The sequence below is a fragment of the Chelonoidis abingdonii genome, chromosome 3 (assembly GCF_003597395.2).
Source record: "Chelonoidis abingdonii isolate Lonesome George chromosome 3, CheloAbing_2.0, whole genome shotgun sequence".
NCBI classification, from domain to species: domain Eukaryota; kingdom Metazoa; phylum Chordata; order Testudines; family Testudinidae; genus Chelonoidis; species Chelonoidis abingdonii.
This window is the reverse complement of record NC_133771.1, coordinates 118869849-118891898: the sequence shown is the minus strand read 5'-3', so window position 1 is coordinate 118891898 and position 22050 is coordinate 118869849. Positions and strand designations below refer to the sequence as shown.

Genomic DNA, 22050 nt, shown 5'->3' with positions numbered 1-22050 from the left:
TACCTCTAGGAATAAAACTGGGACCTCTACTCAGCATCCTCTTTTTGAGGCATACCACTTTACTTTTAAATTTATAATATCCTTTGTGCTAGTCTACACGAATTCCCACTTAGCTGCTTCTTTTAAGCACAAGGAATAAAACAGATAGGGTTGATTTCTATTCAGTTTGGTTTCTGCCTATCAGAATCCTTACATTCTGAGAACAAAATAATTAGATTACATACAACTAAGGAAGCAGTATCTGAACTGGCAAATGGCATAAAATACAGATGGCTCTTGAGTGCGTCATTTTATTTATAGTATCCTTTCTGGCTGTCTTCTTAACAAGAAAGAGACATTAAATTAATCTTTCTTGTTTCTGATTTGAAGTCAAAATGAAGAACCACCCAACTATTTTTCTAATTCCTTACCAACTAAAAAGCCAACCATGCACAAAAAAGACATTACAACTATATGAACCTTGTATCCTTTTTACCTGTTAAGAGATTCAGACTCAGCATCAGTTACTTATTCTATAACAAACCACACTTAAGATGACTAATTACCATATTCATTGCATCAGGTCTCATGGACTGAATATTTACAAGAACTTTGACATAAAAAATTTAATATCACTCAAAATCTAAGTTTTCTTTTTAGCTTTTGCTAGAAAATCCCAGAAGTCCATCAGTAGCATTAAAGATTTGTTGGGGAAAATATTCTTCGTGTGCTATTTGTTATTTATATTTAATTACTGCCTGTGAGCCCTGCTCATAAGCGAAGACCCCACTGTGCTAAGTGCAGTACAAACAGAATAAAAAGGCCATGCTTGCCCCAAAGAGCTGACATACGACATATGAAACAAGGGACAGAGACACGGGGGAGCACATGGAAACAATGAGATAATACTGGCTAGCAAGACAGACAGTGGTCTCAGCTCACCAGCAGCGAATCACTTTAATGTTTTTTATAGGCCTCCTGGTAAAAAAGTTTTAAGGAGAGTTCTGCAGAAGTTTATGGGGAGCTTCTCCCAAGCGTGAAGGACAATATGGGAGAAAGCATGAAAGTGCTTGATTGAAAATTCAACAAGTGGGTGAAGGAGGCTGACATCATGGACTGATTGGAGGTGAAAGATGACCTTTTGGGATTGGCTTAATCACTTTCCAGGAATCAATCCAGCCACAGCATGAGTGCTCTGTTCAATTTTACTCTTTTCCTCAGGCTTTACGCTCCTGATTTCTCTTGTCCATTATCTTTTTTTTTTTTTTTTTTTTTTAGTAAATGGTTCCCTGGATTTTCTCCCTCTTATCTTATCTAGCTCAGACATTGTCTTTTACCTTACCGACCCATTAGCAAACAAAAAACATTCCATTTTCAGTCTGCTGATCTAGTTACCACCCCAATCTTGTCTTCCAAGAACTGAACCTTCCCCCTTTTAAATTATGTACGTCAAGCCAGGTAGGATGAGGATAGGTTATGAAGGGTCTTGAAAGTGAAGTAGCTTATGTTTGATACAGAAAAGAGGGAGCCAGCAAAAGGGATGCAAAGAGAGGATTGCAATGGTCAAAGTGATAGTAACTTGTTTATATGAGCTTAAAGCAAAGTCTTTGCTCTTAGTATCTCGAGAATCAGCACATGGCCAAAATGCTAGAATGCAATGACTTCTCGAAGTCACTTCCACCCCTACATTTCCATGATTCTACAATACCTTATTAATATTAATTAATATTAAAAGCAATTTTTGCATAGATGAAGACAATTCTAATGTAACTAAAACCATTAATGGATAAAGCTTGCATTCAAAGGACACTGGATAAAGAGAAAAAGTCTAGCATTTTCTTTAGAAAAAACGGTAACCCATCTAAACCAAACCAGGGTTTCTGGTTTGATTATAGTATCACTACATTTAAGGGTCCATCTGCATTTCTACTGGAGATCTATGTCATTTAAGCCACAATTCTACATAGGTGAGTGGGCCCACCCACTCACAGCTCACTGCATGAATGGAGCCTTAATGTTCTAATACAGCACCTATGGTCTCAAGCAGGGACATCTTTTACCAAATCTGCAAAAAAAAAAAAAAGATTAATCCTGCTGGTTTGGTACTAAATAAAAGTAAAAACCCAAATGGGAACCCAGCAGCTCACTGGTGACCCTAAAGAGCCAAAAGCCACTGAAAAGCACAAGCATTATCAACGTGTATCAGAGTAACAGCAAGGGGGATCTCACTGAGGAGTGAACAGCACCGTTTCAGTATTTTTTTAAATGGGCGAGGACAAGGAGAGAAGAGGATATAGAGACAGAGTGATTACTACCAGCACCAGAGAGGAAGGATGAGGAGAGCAAGCATTGGCTGGTGGCAGTGGGAACTTCCTCTAAAAAGGCAGACAGCATTTAAAAAAAAAATCCAATGTAAAGCTACTGTCATGACTAAAAGAATTAGGATAATTAGAGTTGAGATTGCCAAACCACCCTCAACTCCTTGCATGTATTTATTATGGGATTTGTCCTGCAAGGTGTCAAAAGCCCCTAATACTAAAAGATAGTCTGTAGAAATAAAGTCCAACAAAATAATCCACTTATAAAACCTGATCACTCACTACAATACAGGAACAATTTACAGCTCTCTCTCTCTCTCTATAGTAAATCCACCTTTGTTCTATATGTGATATTTGATATAAAAACACACACTATAGATACTTAGATGCCATGACAAATGGCATGGTATAAAAATCTAAACAGAATATAATAAGTGGAGGTAATATCTATGTGCTAAATTGTACGCCCATATGATAAGTTACAGGATAATATGCTAAACTTATTTCTTTTGAGTTTTTGACCAGTTCATCTGCTCTCTGTCCACTAATCCAGCTTCTCCAGGGTTTATTTCAATATTTCAATTCCACGAGTTGCCATTTCTAAAAAATCAACCTCCAAACAAGTGTTTCTTCCCTCTTACCCAAAACGACCAAGTTTAATCCTGAATCAGTGACAGATTTAAGATCTATTATCTGTTAATCCACCATGGGTAAAACTGGGAGCTTTATACCACTTTACTACTGAAAAAAGGAGATTTCCTGCTTTCCAATGATGTGCAACACGTGCTTAATCTAGCACAGCAATGTAATTTACTTTAAATTTAACATAAATGTTGTTTTAGGTCATTTTTAGATAGTTCCCAGTCTCCTTCTTCAGCTCCATCCAGATGAATCTTTGGTAACCTAGGCACTGGGCTTACAGGCAGAGGGATTAAATACCTTGCTGAAGTGAGGCCTTACTGACCGTTAATACTTACCTCTTTGCCATGTTATGGTAGATGGGTCAATATCAAGGCGTACAAATGTATTAATCTCATCGGCTGTTAAAGTGCCTGGATCGGTCTTGTTTATCCCCAACCTCTAGACAAAAATGAGAAGAAAAGCAATCAAGCAGACTTCCTGCTTAGAAAGCTATACAAACACATGTACCCACCCTAGTTTTTACAAACTTATTTTTTTTTAAAAAAAAGCAGCAGGCTGAAACACTTCAATAAATCACAACATTGAGGCTAAGGCTCAAATGATAAACTACACAGAAAAGCGCCTATAACAATGGGAAAAAATGTGGAGAGGAAAAAGGAGAAATACTCAAAGGCAATTACTCAAAAGGTCTCTATATAACACAACACCACCCCCTTAAGATAAACCAAAGAGAAGAGGCAACAAAGGAGACAGTGTGAAAAAGATAATTAACAAATAATTTATGCTTGATAGCTCTTTATCTTGGCCGAGGACACATCCTTGCAAATATCAGTGTGTGGCTTTACATGACGTCTCTGTGCTGTAAGTTACAAACTTCTGTCTGCCTAACTGATGTGCTATTTCAACAGCTCGTACACAACATTAAAAAAAAAAAAACCCAAACCCTATCATTTAGAAAGAGCAGCACAATACATTTTAAAAAGAACAGGAGTACTTGTGGCACCTTAGAGACTAACAAATTTATTTGAGCATAAGCTTTCGTGGGCTACACCCACTTCATCGGATGCACTGAATGGAACGTGTAAGAACACTATATATATATATACACACACATACAGAGAAGATGCCATACCAGCTCTAAAAGTCTAATTCATTAAGATAACCTGTTATCAGCAGGAAAAAAAACTTTTGTAGTGATAATCAAGATGGTCAATTACAGACAGTTGACAAGAGGTGTAAGGATAGTTATCATAAGGAAATAAATTCAAGTGGTGTAATAACTCAGCCATTCCCAGTCTCTATTCAATTAATTAGATAATTAGCCTCTTAGAGCTGGTATGACATCTTCTGTGTGTGTCTGTGTGTGTACACACACACACACACACACACACTCACTCTTCTTATATGATCCATTCTATGCATCCAATGAAGTAGGCTGTAGCTTATGCTCAAATAAATTTGTTAGTCTCTAAGGTGCCCAGGTACTCCCGTTCTTTTTATGGATACAGACTAACATGGCTGCTACTCTGAAACCTGTCACAATGTATTATGACTGTTCTGCAGCATTTGCTCCTAATTCAGCAGTGTCAAAAAATTTTTTTTAAATGAATCTGCACAGAGATGAACCAAGAGAAAATTGTACAATAGAATCCTGATTTTATACTAAATGACTGTTCCGTCTGGCCCTAGAAAGCATTCTTCAGTGAATTACCAAGTATACTCAGTTTTTAAAGTTAATATTTATAAATTTTAGATTTAATGTTTGTTTCAGTCACACAAATACACTTACATATTTGAATGTCAGCTTCACTAAACATTTAAAATTAACATGCAGTACTGTACCGAACAAAAACGCCTTTGCTCATATGCCCCCACTTTTACCAACCCCTATTTAAATAAAGGTTGTGGATACTCTTTTGAGACTAACATTAAAAATAGAGCCCCACTGTATTTCTTTTTAAATAGCACTCTCTCCCGGCATTTGTGTAGTATTCTTCCAAACAGTACGTGTAGAACTGGGAGACTATGTGAAAAAAGTCTTCACAAACATTTGAATAAAACCACAAAGTTGTTCTGACAATATTCACCACTCCTTTATTCACTTTCTGCAAACATATTACCCAATAGTATTTGCAGAGAGCGAAAGTGTCATGAATACTCACACGGATGTTTTGCACCATCAGTAACTATTCAAACCTTCCTCCTTATAAAATCTTCACTCAGTGACTCAGGAAGCAGAAACAGTATTATTTATTACTACGGTGACCAATCACAAACACTGAATACTCGTAGCAATACTGTTCAGCACTGGAAGGGAGGAGGAGGAATTGATCTTAGTGAGGCTGTCAGAAGGCAGGAGCCACTGGGGGAAGCTTGGCTGCCAGTGGGCACTAAGCTCCTGCTATTTGATCATGTAGTTAAAGATTGTATCATAATGCATATGCAAAAGTGGTCCTAATAAAGGTTGCACCAGCATCCTCACTTCTGGCATTTCCTAACTTGTGAGTGCTTGTCTTTGTAGCCTTGATAATATTCTTTTAACATAGTTTTCTGTAACTTTAAAAATAATTAACACCAAAATAATTGAGTTGCAATAGAAATTCTGCTGCACTTATTCAGAAGCTTTTAAGTTAATAAGCAGAAATTTGCAGCTCTAGTAGCACAGAGAAACCCATCACCTACTGCAGAGCTATTTGATATTTCATGAATAACTGCAGTATCAGCACCTCTTTTTCTCCAGGCACCCTAATATAAACAAAGACAAACTGAAAATATTCACTAATAGATTCTCTCAGACAAACTTCTGTCAGAGCTACTTTGCTACAGAGATAAACAGACACCACACATATCCTGTTTTACTTTAAACAAGACAAATGAGTAGCACAAAAACTAAAAATACATAATTATAAGAACCATTTTTTAACAATTTGATATTAACCTAAAAAAATGTAACATGGCTCCATAAGCTCTTTGCAAACATTCATTGCCACCCAGTGGCTGTCAAATAGTCCTAATTAGGACTATGAATTACTTTCTCAAAGGAATATAACGGTAATATGGAACTTTCATATGCCAAAGCTGGACACAGCAAAACAGCCCATGTCCTGGGTGTTTGTAGCCAAAATTTCCCCTCTTCCAAAACTGGTAGATTGTGCTACAAGCCAACTGTTTATCAGTCTACCAATTCCCACCTCACATGGAATATATAATAGACAGGGAAGCTCAGGGAACATCTGAGATGAAAGTTTATATGAAAACATAAAATATGTGGAGAAATGCATTTTTATCACTCCATGCAGAGAAATGTGAGGACAGCCAGTAGTTCTCAACAAGTCTCCAGAAAGTCCCTCTTAAAAATGAGAAAATAAAATAAAAATTGAGAAATACTAGAGTAATTCAGCTTTCCCATGTAACTGCACCATAATGGAAAGTATCAAAAAACACTAATCTTGACATCTATTCACGGAAGAGTCAGCTTATAAAACATTATGGTCTCACTTTGTGGGGAAAGAGATACTAGTTTATAAAAAAAAAAAAATATATTGGAACTTGATTCTGTAACTGCAAAACAGGAAGCTGCCAGAAAGTCTGTTAAAGCCTCAACGAAAGTCAAATCCTTGAGGAAAGAGTGTACCACACTAAGGAACTTTCGGCAACAAATCTCCTTGTAACTTGTTAAAAATAATTTTAAATAGCACATTTTATAAGATATATTATACTTGGGGGAAAAAACAAGGAAAATACATTAGCAACTTACTTTCAAGCGGGCAAGCTGAATAGAAGAAAATTCTCTCACACCATTAACTATTGGAACCAGTCTATTGTACAAAGCCTAAAAAAAACCACACACGAGAGAAAATGTTGCAACTAAAATACACAAATACAATAAAAGTTTAACTTGATTCAAATCATTTAGATTATAATCTCATAAAAATTTTTGAACCAATGTAAATTGTTAGTGTACACTTACATTTAACCAATTAAAAAGAAATCCTGACTGGCAAGCAAATTTTCAAAAGAATTTAATTGACTAAAGTGCCTAAGTTACATTTTCAAAGGTGATTTAGGCCCTTCAGCACCCAAGTCCCATTAACTTTCAATGAGACTTAGGTTCCTAAATGCCTACATTACTTTTAGAAATGGGACTTAGGTGCTTTTGAAAATTTTAATAAAGGTCTAAAATAACCCATTTTGTAATTAGTATCTGTAAAGAGATTTAAGTGAACTTTTCTGGATTCAGAAGTCTGTCATGTAAATGAAGCAACAACTATCAGTAAATTAAGGGGATAAGGCTGTGCTCCCCAGTTACAATAGAAGATCCATGAACAAAGAAGGATCTCTTTCCCATACCTTATTGCTCTGAAAACCCATGTTTTAACAATTAAGCAAAGTTCACAATAAGTTTAGTAGGGGCTAGAGAAAAGGTATATCATAGTTTATTTCCCAGTAAAAGCCCTCCAGTGCACACCTTAGGATCAATACTTAACAGTGTCACTTATCTATCATTTCTTCTCTCAAAAACATGACATGACCATATAGTGAATAAATATACTGTCCAAAAAGAAAGGGTTTGGCAGACAGCAATGGCGCTCAAAGCACACTGAACAGAATGCTGGAGATAAAACAAGAACTATAAAATGATATAATCAACAAAAATATTTATGTAGATGTTTACAGGAAACTTCAAAAGAAAGCCACGGATGGAATTCGTACAGGTAAATCTCACCTTATCAGACTGAGTGCTTTCATGCAAGATCCTTGCATCAACAGCAGCAGCCAGCAAATTATTAGCAGCAGTAATAGCATGGATATCTCCAGTCAAATGAAGGTTGAACTACAGATTGAAGATGAAATACAAGAATTTATTTAAACATACTCCACTAATTTAGTGCAGATTAACAAATATGATCACTTCTTGTTCAGTTTTGGGATTACAGATCAGATCAGCCATTTAGCAGTGTTGCTAAAATATTATGATTAGACAGACTGAAAATGTAACAAGCCAAATGAATTTACTTGGTCTCAGCTCAGTGTCTGATATACTACAGTCAACAGACAAAAACAAAACACAAATGTCATGGAGGGATAGCTCAGTGGTTTGAGCACTGGCCTGCTAAACCCACAGTTGTGAGTTCAATCCCTGAGGGGGCCATTTGGGGCAAAAATCTGTCTGTGGATTGGTCCTGCTTTGAGCAGGGGGTTGGACTAGTTGACCTCCTGAGATCCCTTCCAACTCTGATATTCTATGATTCACCCAATGACCCAAGAATGGAATCTAATGCACTGACCACAACTCTGATACATGCGCTTTTAAAGTCATATGTAATGGAGTATCAAAACTTGGAATCAGATCATAACCAGCCTTTAACTAGCTGAAAATTTTCAAGTTTCATTTCCTTCGACACTTCGTTGATTTCAAGAGAAACAGTCACTCAAATTTTACAGGAAAGTTAAAGCATGTGGTGGAGAAAAGGTAAGATGTGCTGATTTCATTTATTTAGCATGGAGAAAGAAAGATGTTCCAAGGAAATTATAAAAATTATGATTTACTGATATGAAATGAGCTAATGGAATCTTTTCTTTGAATTGTCAGTCTTACACTTCAAAGATGTATCCAAAAATCAGAGTAAAATCTCTGGTGTTTTACAGAATGATTGGATCATCACTCATCTTCACCCTAAAGGATTCAGAATTTTTAGTACAAAGATGTGCTGCAAATATTTTAACAAGATGCTCCTATAAAACTGTTCTCTCTTACTTAATGATAAACTCACATAAAAGGGGTTGCATGCATTCAGTAAGAATGGAGGTAACCAAAGAATCTGTTTCACTGCTTTTGTCATTTGAACAAAACCTGGTTCACAACCATGAAGAAGAAGATGGAAAAATACTTGGTGAACAAGTGCACTTGCTGTATATGAGGGAGAGAGCTGGACTTTGCTGGAAACATAAATTTAATGTTTATATTAAAGTAGTGCTCAGAGGTCCCAATCAGAATCTGGCCCGTAATGTGCTAGATTCAGTACAAACCCATATAAAGACAAATCTTTGGTGCAGAGACCTTAACAGTTTAACAGTGACATGGTATGGATAGGAGTAGGGGGACATGTGTATGCATGTGACGATCCTCATCCACCTCCTCAATCAAGTGACTCTGCTTATAAAACGTTTATATTTTGCTCCTGAAAAAAAACACTAAGTGTATTCATAAGAAACCACACTGCCCAAGGTGCATTATTTGAGGAAGAGTAAAGACCTTAGTGAGACTGACAGTATCTTCCCCAGTGAAAATATTTTGAAAGTATTCCACACATTGAGCAATCTGGTCTATTTCAAAGGCTAGCATATGTTCTTCGGAAGTATTTGAGGCCCAGGGATAAAGTCATCTTTGGCAGAGATTAATTTAAAGTTGCTAGCTGGATGAATTCAACCAGAGGCAGAAAAAAAATCCTTTCGTTTTGTGAGGGGGACATTTTAATATGAGACACCCACCCACATGTGCATCACTATTTTGGAATCAAATTAATTTCCCATTTATTTTCCTGATGTTCATCAACAGCTCCTAACTTTTGCGACATTTTTTCAACACAGTTACAGTAAGGTATCATTATTAGAGACTGGCCAACCTGGCTGAACATAATGTAATTTGGGTACCGTTAGTGGAAGGACTTTTGCTCCAAATAAATAAGAAATCTGTATTTAAAATTAAATCATTTCTAGAAACTACTGGGCCTCTCTGTTCCTGCCCTCATCTGCAAAAAAGAAATAGGTATTCAGACCTTTTTTAGCAGAGATATGTAGACAAGAAACACTTAACAACAGCAAGTCAGATACTACTGTTTCTCCTTGTACCTTATTCACAGCTAGCAGACTTTCTTCAGTACACCGGAAATCTGGTGGTGTTTGAATAATAGCTGGGACTTCATGCAACATGTTTTAACACACACAGTCTATCGGCTTTTTTTCTACACTTCATATTTATTGTTTAGGTAATTCAGAGTTTGTTTTTTGACTGGGTCTATAACCATGGCTCTAGAATTGAAGCAGGTGCCCGTTGTTACAATTGGAAAATTCTATTCAGACCCTAGAAGAAGACCATGAAAGCCAGCCTTCTCCATAACTGCGATGGAGAGCCTAAACTCTCAGTGACTGGATGAGGGAGGCAATCCCTCTATCCCACTTTACCCTCTGACATAAACATATGCTTTAAGTGCTTTTCTGGATCATGTCCATAGTTGGCTGCCTGCGCACATGCTTTACCATGAGAGCACAGGGGAGCAGCTGGTAATGGTCTTTCTTCCATCTTGTCTTACCTCTTCCATTGGAATGACCTGAGCATATCCACCTCCAGCAGCCCCACCTGAGCAATTAAGCACATAGTCAAGTCAGATTCACACCAATTCTGAAATAATCCTTAAACACACAAGAAATAAAGCACACAGCTTTGATACTCATATATAATCAATATTTTAATTTCTATTACAGAAATCACTCCAACACTGGAACCAAAAAAGTGTATTAATAATAAAAGCCATCAGCAGTTAGTGATCTCAGTGAAGAATGTTACCGACCTTGCAAAGCAAAATCTGGCAAAACATGTAATTTCCACGGCTGCACAGACTTGTAAGCAAACCTGAAGCAGGATGTGTAAACTTTCATGACTTTGCAATTTCAAATGAAACTGGACACTTTAAAGATTCTTCCTCAAGGTTAATTCATTTGATTACTAAACCCAAAGAAGACACAGCATGCACCAAAGGAGGAATTAAATCCTGACTCTGAATGGCTGTTTTCATCGCTTTACTTGATGAACATCTCAGACTACCATTGATGTTTTGCAGCACTGCTGCACTTGTTTACACAGTAATTTAAACAAACATAGAAGCGCTACAAGTTAGAGATGGTAAAAACTTGTTAGAACATTCAATCCTTCTCCTTACTAGTTCAATATTGTCTCCTGCATTATGTTTCCTAGCGTTTTGTATATATAGCTTCTTCCCATTCAAGGCTCTTACAAGAGGCCTGCAAATATTAGTCATGCTAGTCAGGAAAACTGACACCGTCTGGCCAAACTACACTTCAATAAAACAACTAACAAGTTGAAGACAAACTAAACCCAAATGCAATATTTCCTTTTGATATGAAAGAGGAAGCAAGTTTTGCAAACATTAAGTACCTTTAACTCCAAAAGTAGGTCCCTGGGAAGGTTGTCGCAGACATGCAAAGGAATTTACATTAAGATGTGCAGTTAGAGCTTGAACAAGACCAATCGTGACAGTGCTCTTCCCCTCTCCAAGCGGTGTAGGTGTTATCCTAATAAAACAAAGAGAAAAGATTTATCAGCATCTCTACTGATGTCAACTGAAGCAAGGATATCAAAACTTACACCTTTTTATTTGAATTAAGAATATTCGTATTGAATATTAATTTCAACAAGTTTGCATTATTGCCACAATATCTGTTATGCCCTACCTATAGCTGGAAAGTTGATGTACATGTGTCTTCTATGTGAGCTATTTACTAGGACAGCAGAAAAATAGAAGGTTATTTTGGCAAAAGTTCTGAGGACTATTGAATTTTGTATAGATTTCACTTAGACACACAAAAGTCTCATGAATAAGTCATGCATCTAATGCAAACTAAGCATGTAATTGAGCCTATTGTGTTGTAAATCATGGAATTTTTATTTCCTACTGCTCAACACATAAATGAAATACTATTGAATGTTTCATTAAAACAACACAGATTTTGTTTGAAAGTCTGACTATTTGTTCTTTAACTTCCATGCCCTTCAACTCTCAACAACAATGTAAGACAGGGAGAATTATTTAAAAAAAACAAACAAAACACAACCACCACACACAACTGGAACCAACTATAGTCACTATGTTCAGTTAAACATGATGATGATCCCTCAGCATTTTACAGATTTAGAGCCCAGAGGGGACCGTTACGATCATGTAGACTGACCTTCTACATAACATAGGGAAAAGATTTCATACTTAGATTCCTGTATCTAGCCCAAAAACTTGTACTTGCACTACAGCATTTATATTTTAGAAAGACACTTACTTTTGACTCAAAAGATGCCAAGTAATGGAAGGATTCTTATTTTCTTAGAAAGTAACAATGAGTCCTGTGGCACCTTAAAGACCAACAGATGTACTGGAGCATAAGCTTTCGTGGGTGAATATCTGTGCCACAGGATTCATTATTGCTTTTTACAGATCCAGACTAACACAGCTATCTCTCTGATACTTGACATTATTTTCTTAGAGTTCAATTTCTACCTTTCAATCAGCCAATGCACATGCATTGGCAGCTGCTTTGGCAAGATGTGTGGTGTGTCATATCAGTGAAAAAACCTAGCAGACTTTTTACATATTCCCAGTCGAAGGCCAATTAGAGGGCACTTTCATGGGATCAAAAGGAACACTACAACACTGTGCCCTGCATAGCGAAAATCTTTCTTAACCCTTAATTTCTGCACAAATCCTAAGACCCTCAAAGCTAATTGTTTCAGATAAATGTGACTTTGGGGTGTACTCTTCTCTTGATGAGAGCACATGGCCTCCATTAGCTACAGTGGGAGTTCTGTGAACATTTTCTGAGAATATTATACTTTTGAGCAATAAAAGACTAAGTGAAATGAAAGATGCTCAGTTTATAGATGTCCTTCCTACATTCAGTTCAACACACTTCGCTATTTGCATGTCACTTTAAAAAAAGAAAAGAAAAGAAAATGTTACTCACCTTGTACAGTAACTCGTTCTTTGAGATGTCCCCCACTACAAGTGCTCCACTTCAGATGTGCATGCGCCTCTCAAGCCCTTGACTGGAGATTTTCCACAAGCAGTGTCTGCTCAGGCTGCACATGTCCTCTACATAACCTCATGCCATTCTCTGAGGTATTTAGGGGCACTCTGATGAATCACCCCTCTCAGTTCCTTCTCTATCTGAACGTCCATCAAGAACAGTCTGAAGCAGAAGGGAAGGAGGTTGGGTAGTGGAACACCCTTTGGGACACCTCAAAAAGAATCTCAGTTACTGCACAAGGTGAATAACCTTTTCTTCGACGAGTAGTGTCCCTATGGGTGCTCCACTTCAGGAGACTCCCCAGCATCCTCCTCACAGGGAGGGGGGAGCTTTGGAATCGAGTCCAAGACTGAAGACAGTACAAGTAGTGCTGGATCAGATCTGACTGTGTGCAGCAATGCATACTGTTTAGAAACGATATGCACTGAATCCCACATAGCAGCTCTGCATATCTCAAAAAATGGAATGTTTTTGCGCAATGCTGTGGAAGTTGCTTGTAATCTGGTAGAGTGTGCTACAGTGCTTTGGAGCAAAGCACCAGCTGCATCAGAATAAACAGTAATACACTCAGGGATCCATCTTGACAGTCTCTGTGACAAGATCGTGGACCCCTTTGATTTTTCTGCAATGGAGACAGTGTCTAGGTGACTTCTGAAATTGGTTGGACCTATTCAGATAAAAGGCCAATGCTCATCCTGCATTTAAAGGTATCAAGGAAAGTCTCTCACTGAGATTTATGTGGTGGGAGCGGGGAGGAACTGGTAAATGAATAGGTTGGTTAAGTTGGAAATCTGACTGCAATTTAGATAAGAACTTTGGGAGTGGTTGTAGCGAGACCTTGTCCTAGAAAAATACTGTAAATACTGGGTCTGCCATCCAGGCTTCAATTACTCCAGCCCTGCGGGCTGACATGATAGCTACTAGAAAGGTCATCTATATAGATAAGTGAAGCAGCAAGCTGATTGCCACAGGTTCAAACAGAAGTCTCATAAGGTATCTAAGTACCAGGTAGAGAGCCCAAGTGGGATTAGCATTCTTAATCTGGAGCCGGGGTGGGGGAGGAGGTGTATGTAAAATTCCCCAGGTCCGTAATAAATCTCAAATATATAGGGTGCGCAAAAATTAGAAAAAGCTGATATTGTGGCAAGATGAAGCTTAAACAGAGTTAATCAATAAACCTCATTTTTTAAAGTCTAGTAGATAATTCAAGATGGCTGAGAACAGAGAAGATTCAGAAACCAGGTTATAACAGTGACACCAGTGGTGCAACCTCTTCCATTTCTGAAGGGAAGTAATTCAAGTTGACTCCCTCTGACTGTTTAGTAAAACTTGTACTCTTGTCGAGCAGATGGATTCTAATCTTGTGAATCATCTAAGAGCAATGCTTGGTGATGGAGGACCCCTATCTTGGAGTGCTGCATAGGACCTGCATCCTGGGAGTGGACATGGGAAATAGTAGGAAGCTTGAGCACAGGTTGAACACAGGTGAAGCAGGTAAGGATACCAACCTTGCCATGGCCAGGTCGGTACAAAAAGTATAATCCTGGCCTTGTCCTGCCCTGTCTTGTTCATCATTCCTAGAGTTACTGCATAGAACAAACCCTTTGTTCAAGGAAGGAGAAAGGAGTCTGTGAAAGAGAGATGACCTAAGCCTCTTCTTGAGCAGAATAAGTAGTATTTCCTGTTACTGGATGTTGCAAGTAGGTACACCTGTGGAAGTCCCACTTCTGTAATATCCCATGAAGGATTTGCAAGTCTAACTCCCATTCATAGTCCCAGGAGAAGCACCTGCTGAGCATATTATCAGCTGTGACATTCTGGACTCCATGAAGGTAAAAGGCTGAGATCTCAATCCGATAGGCTATACAACAATTCCATAACTTTACAGTTTCAGCACACAGTGAGGGGAGATCGTGTTTCTCTCTGTTTGTTGACATAGATCATGCAAGCTACTTTGTATATATCATGATTTTGATTGAGTTGCACAAAATGAGGGGTCAGAGCTGAAGGCAGGCATTCTTGACTGCCTTGAGTTTCAATACGTTGATATAGAGACTGGTTTCCTGAGACCATCTGCCCTGAGTTGTGTGTGCATTGAGGCATGCTCCCCACGCTAACAGCGATGCATCTATTGTCACAGTTATTGTTGGAGTTGGGCAGATGAAAGAGAAGCCCATGCAGACATTGCACTGATCTTTCCACCAATCCAGGGACATCTTTACCAGGAAAGGAACCGTAACCTGTCGTCCATGCTGTCTCTGGTTGACAAAGAGGTCCTCCTGAACCAGATCTGAAAGCGGGGAGGCATAATCTTGCATGCTTAGTCATGAAGGTGCATGTTGCCCTATGACCCAGAAGATGCAAACACTTTCTAACTGTAGTATGGCTTCTGTGAATCGTCCCAATCAGACTAGATAAAGTTATGAGTTTGTCTGTAGAAAGGAAGGATCTGGCTCCTAGCAAATCTAAAATATGCCCCTTCGGATTGTATTCTCTGTACAGGGAATAACTTGGACTTCTTTACGCTTAGCTGGAGACCAAACTCCTGGAAAACGAAGAGTGCTGTCTGATTAGTACTAATTTCAGTAGTCAGTCATCAATATACAGGAAGACTAAAATTGCTTCCTACCAAAGGTAAACACCTGCTACCACTAAAACCTTCGAGAACACCTCTGGGGCCACTGAAAATAACCCTGGCCCGTGATCAAGTGCAGGTATCCAGTGTGTGGGATGTATTGCTATATGGCGTCCTGTAGGTAGAGGACTGAAAGCCAGTCTTCTGCCTCTAAATAGGGGGTTATAGCCACCACAGTCATCATATAAAACTTTTTAGACTTTGCAAAATTGTTCAGTTGTCTTAGATCTTTTTGGCAAGAGAAAATACTTTGAGTAAAACCTTTTCCCCCGTCAGGGTATGGGACAGGTTCTACTGCTCTTAAACAAAGGAAGGAGTGTAGTTCTTGACTCAGTATAGTTTCGTGAGATGGATCCCTGAAGAGGGAGGGAATGGGGAGGTTGTGAGGGACAGAAAGTGGATGGTGTAGCCCAATGTTATAACCTCCATGACCCACTTATCGGAATATGCTGTCAGGCCTATGGGAAAGGCGGTCTCCAAAAGTGGGGTGGTGGGCAAAGGTTTGCAGCTCACAAGAGGTGAGAGAGGAACTGAGCCCTCGACCTATTTGTCGAAATTGTTGTTTCGATTATGATTGAGCACTAGTTGAAGGAGAATGGGAAGATCTTTTCCTCTGGAATCCCTGTCTTTTTCTAGTCAGTTCAGTGATTCTGTGAAAACCAGAGAACTGAGGCAGGTACAATCTCTGTGCAGTTTGAGACCTGCTAATTCTTCTGGTTTGTAGGGAGACTGGAAAACAAAAATTCTGAGTCCCTGGGGGGAATGTAACATTTCTTATCTGCCCATTTACAGATTGGTGGTATGGTGACAGGATTTTTCCCACAGTCTTAGCTGGATCCAGGAGTGCATCAACAATGAGTAGCCAGACCTAGATAGGTATCGCTAAACGCAAAATATCCTGGAGCTTGTGATGCGAGTCTCCTTCTCAAGAGATATCTGGAGGATCCACCACCTTCTTTGCAAGGTCCTGAAATTGACAAAAACTAACAGCCATCAACGGTGGTAGAGGCATGACTACCTCATTCAGAGATAAAGACAAAAACAGAGGTGAGGGAGGTTGCCCCCTTTGTCCGTTCTAGCCTCCTGTTCCTCAAAGGTTCCTCATATTGGGGATTTGGTGGAGGAGATGGTGTGATCCTAGTTTCCTGGTGCAGTGGAGCAGGAAGTCTGGCAATTTATTGCTGAGACACCACCTGAGGACCCCAGTGTGGCCATTGGGGAGGCTCACATAGGAGTGGGAGTGAATCCCATCATCTCTGACATAGGCGAAGGTCTTTATCAACATAAGGATTTCCATAATGATGTGGAAGGGTACCCTGCACTGATGAGGAGACTGAATGTCACCTTCATTCCCCTCAATATCCTCCAATGGGAGGGCTGGCGGCAGGAGGTAGGGGAGAGGAGAGTAGAAATTGATGGAGAATCCTGTGGTACATGGAAGCACTGGTAATCTGGAGACTGGGGCCTTGGTAGCAAGAGTTTTTTGGTACCCACAAGCAGAGGGGACTCCAGCTTGTCTTTCTTACTTATCCGACAAGTCCCTGGAGTAATGGAATTCTTGCAGTACCGAGTGGGTCACTATCAACGCAGCAGTTGACTTAGGCAGTTTTACTGGTTTGGAGCAGGCAGGTTTTGGGCCCAAAGGGGTGAACTTTTGTTGGTACAGACAGAGCCAAGTGGGAGGGCCCCACAGGTAAATTTGAAATAGACAATGCCAATCTGAAGGCAGATGGTACCACGGCCCTGCCGGTGCCATATTTCTCTGATGTGTTCTGGGATCTCCATTCTCCGCCAGTACCGTCTTTTAACTGCACAATACTGAGTTGAGAGGTCAAGGCCTCCAACACCACAGACCTAGCAGGAGATCGGGATTTCTTGGGAGCTGGCTCCTTGTGGTAGGAGACTGAGAGCCTCTTCCTCTTCTTCAGAGCCTTTCCTGAGTCCTCCAAGATCTTCTCCTTCTTCTGCGAGACCTTAGCTGAAGCTGAAGGTGCACTGGACCAGTCCAGACACAGATGTACAGGTGGGGGAGGTCCTGGCCTGATTCGGAAGGAAGCACCCCAGCAGCAGCTTTAGCTTGGTGTCCCGATCCTTCCAAGCTCTAGATTTCAGAACCAGGCACAAGTTACACTTTTAGGGCAGAGGAGACTCTCCCAAGCAACAGGTACATTTAAAATGGCTGTCACTGATTGGTATCAGTATCCTGACAAGACAGTCTGCCTTTGAAACTTGACGAGTCAGGCATGCCCAGCCAGGCCAAATAAGCTCTCCAGAATAAAATGGGGGAAGAAAAACAGAGAGAGGAAAAACTGAAACTTCTCACAACACTAACTAGAACACTGAACTAACTAAACAATTACAAAACATGCTGAGGCACTCAAAAGGCAGATACACTAGAGCTGCATCTCAGGCCCAGGCAGTAGAGAAGGTACTGAGGTGGTTTGCCTGAACAGCCCTATGTATCCTTGGAATGTGGGATGAGGTTGTACAGAATGCACGTGCAGGCCAAATGGACACTGCTAATGGAAAATATCTGATCAAGGGCTTGAGAGGCACATGGACACCTGAAGCGGAACACTCACAAGGACACTACTGGAAGAAGAATACTCCCTTAGCTAAAACTTAGTATGAACAACATATGGCTCAGAAAATTTTCAAACACACTCAAAATGATTCACTTGAGGTGTCTCTTTCTTTCATTAGTGAGAGACAAATGAATAAAACCCAAGAGTACATTTTCATTGACATCATTCCTGCTGAACTCACAAGGAAAAGCTTTGTAAAAAAAGGAACACGTCACTGTTTAAATCTGTGGTATCTTTACTGAAACAAATAGTTTACTTAAGGCATGTGACATTAAGGATTTCATTTTCATTCCCATGGAAATACAAGCATGCATGCATATGCTAGCCAAAAGGGGCAACTCCTATATTATGACCTCTTCAAGACTCAAGCTAAATATACAATTCTAATTAGAAACATCTCATTTTCCTACTCTAGCAACTTTGCAAGGTATTATTGTCCAGTATAAACTCAATTCATAACCATGAGGCACAAAACAAACTGAAATCCTCTTTTTGCAGACAGCTATGAAATTGTCTGGCTCAGAGAGAGAAATTCTTAAGCTATTTCTTGACCATAATAAAGATGATGACCCTTAACCCAATAGTTTATAGCTTAATAAAGAAACACAAAAACCACTCAGTTTGTTGCATATTTATGTTTTAATTTCTAAATGGCAATAAAAATATCAGGCTATAAACTTTGACCAAAATGCACATATGCCCACGGGGAGTTCTGCATACGTAAAGATTGCAGGTTAGGGCCCTGGGAAGGTAAATATTAACAGAAACACACATCCAAGGGCAGAAACAATATTTATTACTGAGAAAAGTAGAAAAATGAATGTATCTGCTGCTTTTTAGATTGTTACTTAAAAAAACCACTATCTTATTCTATTTTAATATGAAATATATCAGCACATTCCAAAGATGAAATCCTGCCTCACTGAAGTCAAAGGGAGTTTTGCCATTGATTTCAATAGGGCCAAGATATCAGCCAACATCTTTAAATTTACTTTTAAAAATATTTTCTTGGGATGTGTGAACATGACCCTAAAATCAGTTCAGGATATACTAAAATGATATCATAATAGTGATTAATAAGAAATTGATTGTTTAAGAAAAATTCCTAGAATTCTTACTGAAGAAAAAAGGGTAAAGACAAAATATCCCATAGGTGTCATGTATTTAACTCGGGTTACTGCGCATCTTTGACAGGCATACAAAATTTCAAGTCTGTTTTAAACTCATCCTAAAAGGGAAGATAAAGTATAGAACTATAGGACTATCAAGCCAAATCCAAATGGCTGAACTTAAAAACATCATGCAGGTGGGAGTGGGAGAAAGTTTCATTAATTTAGACAGTATGCATCTCCAGTTCCTCCTGCAAGCGCTGATACTGCATACATTAAAAAACCCTGCAAAATGTGAATGGCTTTTGGTGTTAAATAAGGATTATACACTTCTGCAAAGATTTAACAAGATGACAACATCAAACTGTTTGTTATAAAAACTAAGAAAACTACCAAGAAAAAAAACCCGTTAACTGTTTAATGAGAATTATAGCAAAGAATCTTATGTTACTAAAGCTTATGTTACTAAAGCAACAAGATATGGATGTAAATGTATGCATCTAGGAACAAAGAACGAAGGCAGCTGTCAGGGGCTGCCCATGAAGAACACAGAGGCAGGCCCAGTGGAGGGGTCTGAAGCAGCTGGATCTTCCTAAGGTTCCAGGGGATGGTAAACCTTAAGGAGACAGACATGCATATAGACTGTTCTATTGCTGTTCTCTTATGCTTTGCTATGTTTCTGCTGTTAAGATTAAACAATACTTCAAGAAAGCTTTCTGGTCACTGTATTAACCACTGGTCACCAGGTCCAAAACAGAAAATTTATAGGTGCCAGGCCCATTTGTCTTGCAGAGAAATCTCAGCTGACACTCAGAGTACTGTAATCCAGGGCCAAGACTAAATGTGGGAGAATTGCACGGTTACACCCCAGCACAGCCCCCAACAAGAGGCCTAACACTTAAGGCCTAACTCAGAGACGAGAGGGGAGTCAATGGTGTAGCCAGCCATGTTACCATAACACCTCTGCATTATGCATCTAGACTAGTTAGTTAGTTTTATGTTTAAAATAATCTAACCTGGCTGCCAATGGGTAGCTATAGCTCTGTTGCACATTTTTAGAAAGATCACATTTGGAATGTGAGCCTGTACTTTGATCTTAAGCAATACTGGAAGGAATTAATTTTAAATACTCATTTTTATTCAGACACAGTGGACTCATGCTCATGTTTACATTCTTGTTTGAATTTTCCTTTAATAGATTTTTGAATACAAACATACAAAGCCCATAATCATTATTCTCCTTATAATACTTATTTCCCCTGCTACCATCGGGTCAGCAATTTCCTGGCAAAATATGAAATTTTCCATAACTTTGGAAAGTTTGTTTTTTCAAAATATGATCATAAAGAAGAAGTTTGCAAGTATTTATCTTTTGTCTTTACATGTACTACATTCACCTTATAGTGGAAATATTTCTGTGGGAAAGCCACATGAGGCCTGATTGAAAGAAAAAATAAACAGTGAGATGATACACTGCACCAGCTGTAACCTCCACACAGTTAAGGGTATTGTAAGAACCCAGCAAGAAACTTACTGTACATATTTTCAGATGATATTACAATGGGGGCTTTTTGCTTAGCTTTCTTGATATTAACTCCTCAGTATCACTGGTTCTGGTGATACTGATGTACAGTGTATAGTTGCTGTTGTTGTACAGTGCTCTTGTTCACACAACTCTGAGCTACATGGTCTTGAAATGTTTCCTTTCTGAATGGACAGGATGTGGGACTCTGTTAAATGAAAGTGCGAGTAAGAAAGATTTACCAGCTTGTGGCAACTGATTAAATCCTGCATACAGCTATCCAAACTGGGCCTGGTACTTAATATTTCTATATATCTGACATTTGGAGAGTTATTCTGAAATTAGGGAGAACGTTCAGTATCTCCAGCAACCCACACCTCCAGAAGACACATCAATGGACTAAACTGTTTCTTTTCTGAGTAGGGCTCTGAAACGTGTGCATTTACATCAGACTCTATCATTCCCACAGGCAGTGAAACAATTATGTTTGATATATGGCATTTTGGGTATAAAAGTTCAGAAACATAACCAAGAAATGTATAATGTACAGCAAATTGAGGAACAAATTATACAGAAAATCAACTTGGCTTATGAAATGCTGAACATTATACATAATTAACAACTCCCCATAAACTGGAGTAACCCATAAATGCAGAAATAGAAAAATTGCAACAGTTCCCTGTGAAACCATGTGTCTTACTGAGCCATTTTAGCACACTTGCTCCAGTGGCCAAAACTACAGTCTTTTAAAGCTGTTTGTATTTTTCTTTGGTTTCAAAGTAAACATAAAAATCCAATATAAAAACGTTGTTGTTAATCTTGTCCTGGCAGGGGGAAGAACCAGATAGCCGACAAGATCATTTCCAACTCCAGCTTCTCCAATTCTGTGCTGTTCTTTCACCATCCTGAAATGCCTTTTCCCCCCAACAGGCATTGTTGCCCACTTTCCTCACATCATCATCAGTTATAGATAACTGAGCAAATAACTGTGGGGAACCCGAACTCTATTCCCACTCTCATTATTAAGAAGACCACAAATAAGGAAGCAGTACATTTTAAATATGAAAAAAATAAATCACATCTAAGAAACTTACTGGCACTGGACATAAAAAGTTGGTCAATATTTTACAGCGGCAGTTCTCAAACTGTGGGTTGCGACCCCATTTTAACGGGGTCACTAGGGCTGGAATTAGACTTGTTGGGGTCTGGGACTGAAGTATGACCCCACCGCCCAGCCTGGGGCTGAAGTCCTTGGGCTTTGCCCCCTGCGAGCAGCAGGGTGCAGGCGGGTTCAGGTTTTGATTCCCCCCCAGCATCCTGAGGTCCTGTAGTAATTTTTTTTTTTTGTCAGAAGGGGCTCACATGCAGTGAAGTTTGGAAACCCTTGTTCTACAGTCATGCTACCCCTCAGTAAGGAAGCATTCTATGCTAACCCTTATGTAAT

The 22050-nt window shown here is 39.1% G+C and overlaps 1 protein-coding gene across 10 annotated transcripts in view; it reads right to left on the bottom strand.

Moving 5' to 3' along the window:
* MTHFD1L (methylenetetrahydrofolate dehydrogenase (NADP+ dependent) 1 like) overlaps positions 1 to 22050 on the bottom strand; it is a 289126-nt gene that overhangs the window by 216501 nt on the left and 50575 nt on the right. For all 10 annotated transcript variants that reach the window (XR_012655563.1, XR_004373966.2, XM_032782444.2 and 7 more), the window contains exons 12-16: positions 11116 to 11252; positions 10253 to 10299; positions 7666 to 7773; positions 6697 to 6771; positions 3275 to 3377 (exon numbers count right to left, since the gene is read on the bottom strand). Coding sequence is in view for 8 of the 10 variants with exons in the window: in XM_032782444.2 (XP_032638335.1) it covers positions 3275 to 3377; positions 6697 to 6771; positions 7666 to 7773; positions 10253 to 10299; positions 11116 to 11252 (470 nt within the window). In the remaining 2 variants the exon portion in view is untranslated. The remainder of the gene's footprint in view (positions 1 to 3274; positions 3378 to 6696; positions 6772 to 7665; positions 7774 to 10252; positions 10300 to 11115; positions 11253 to 22050) is intronic.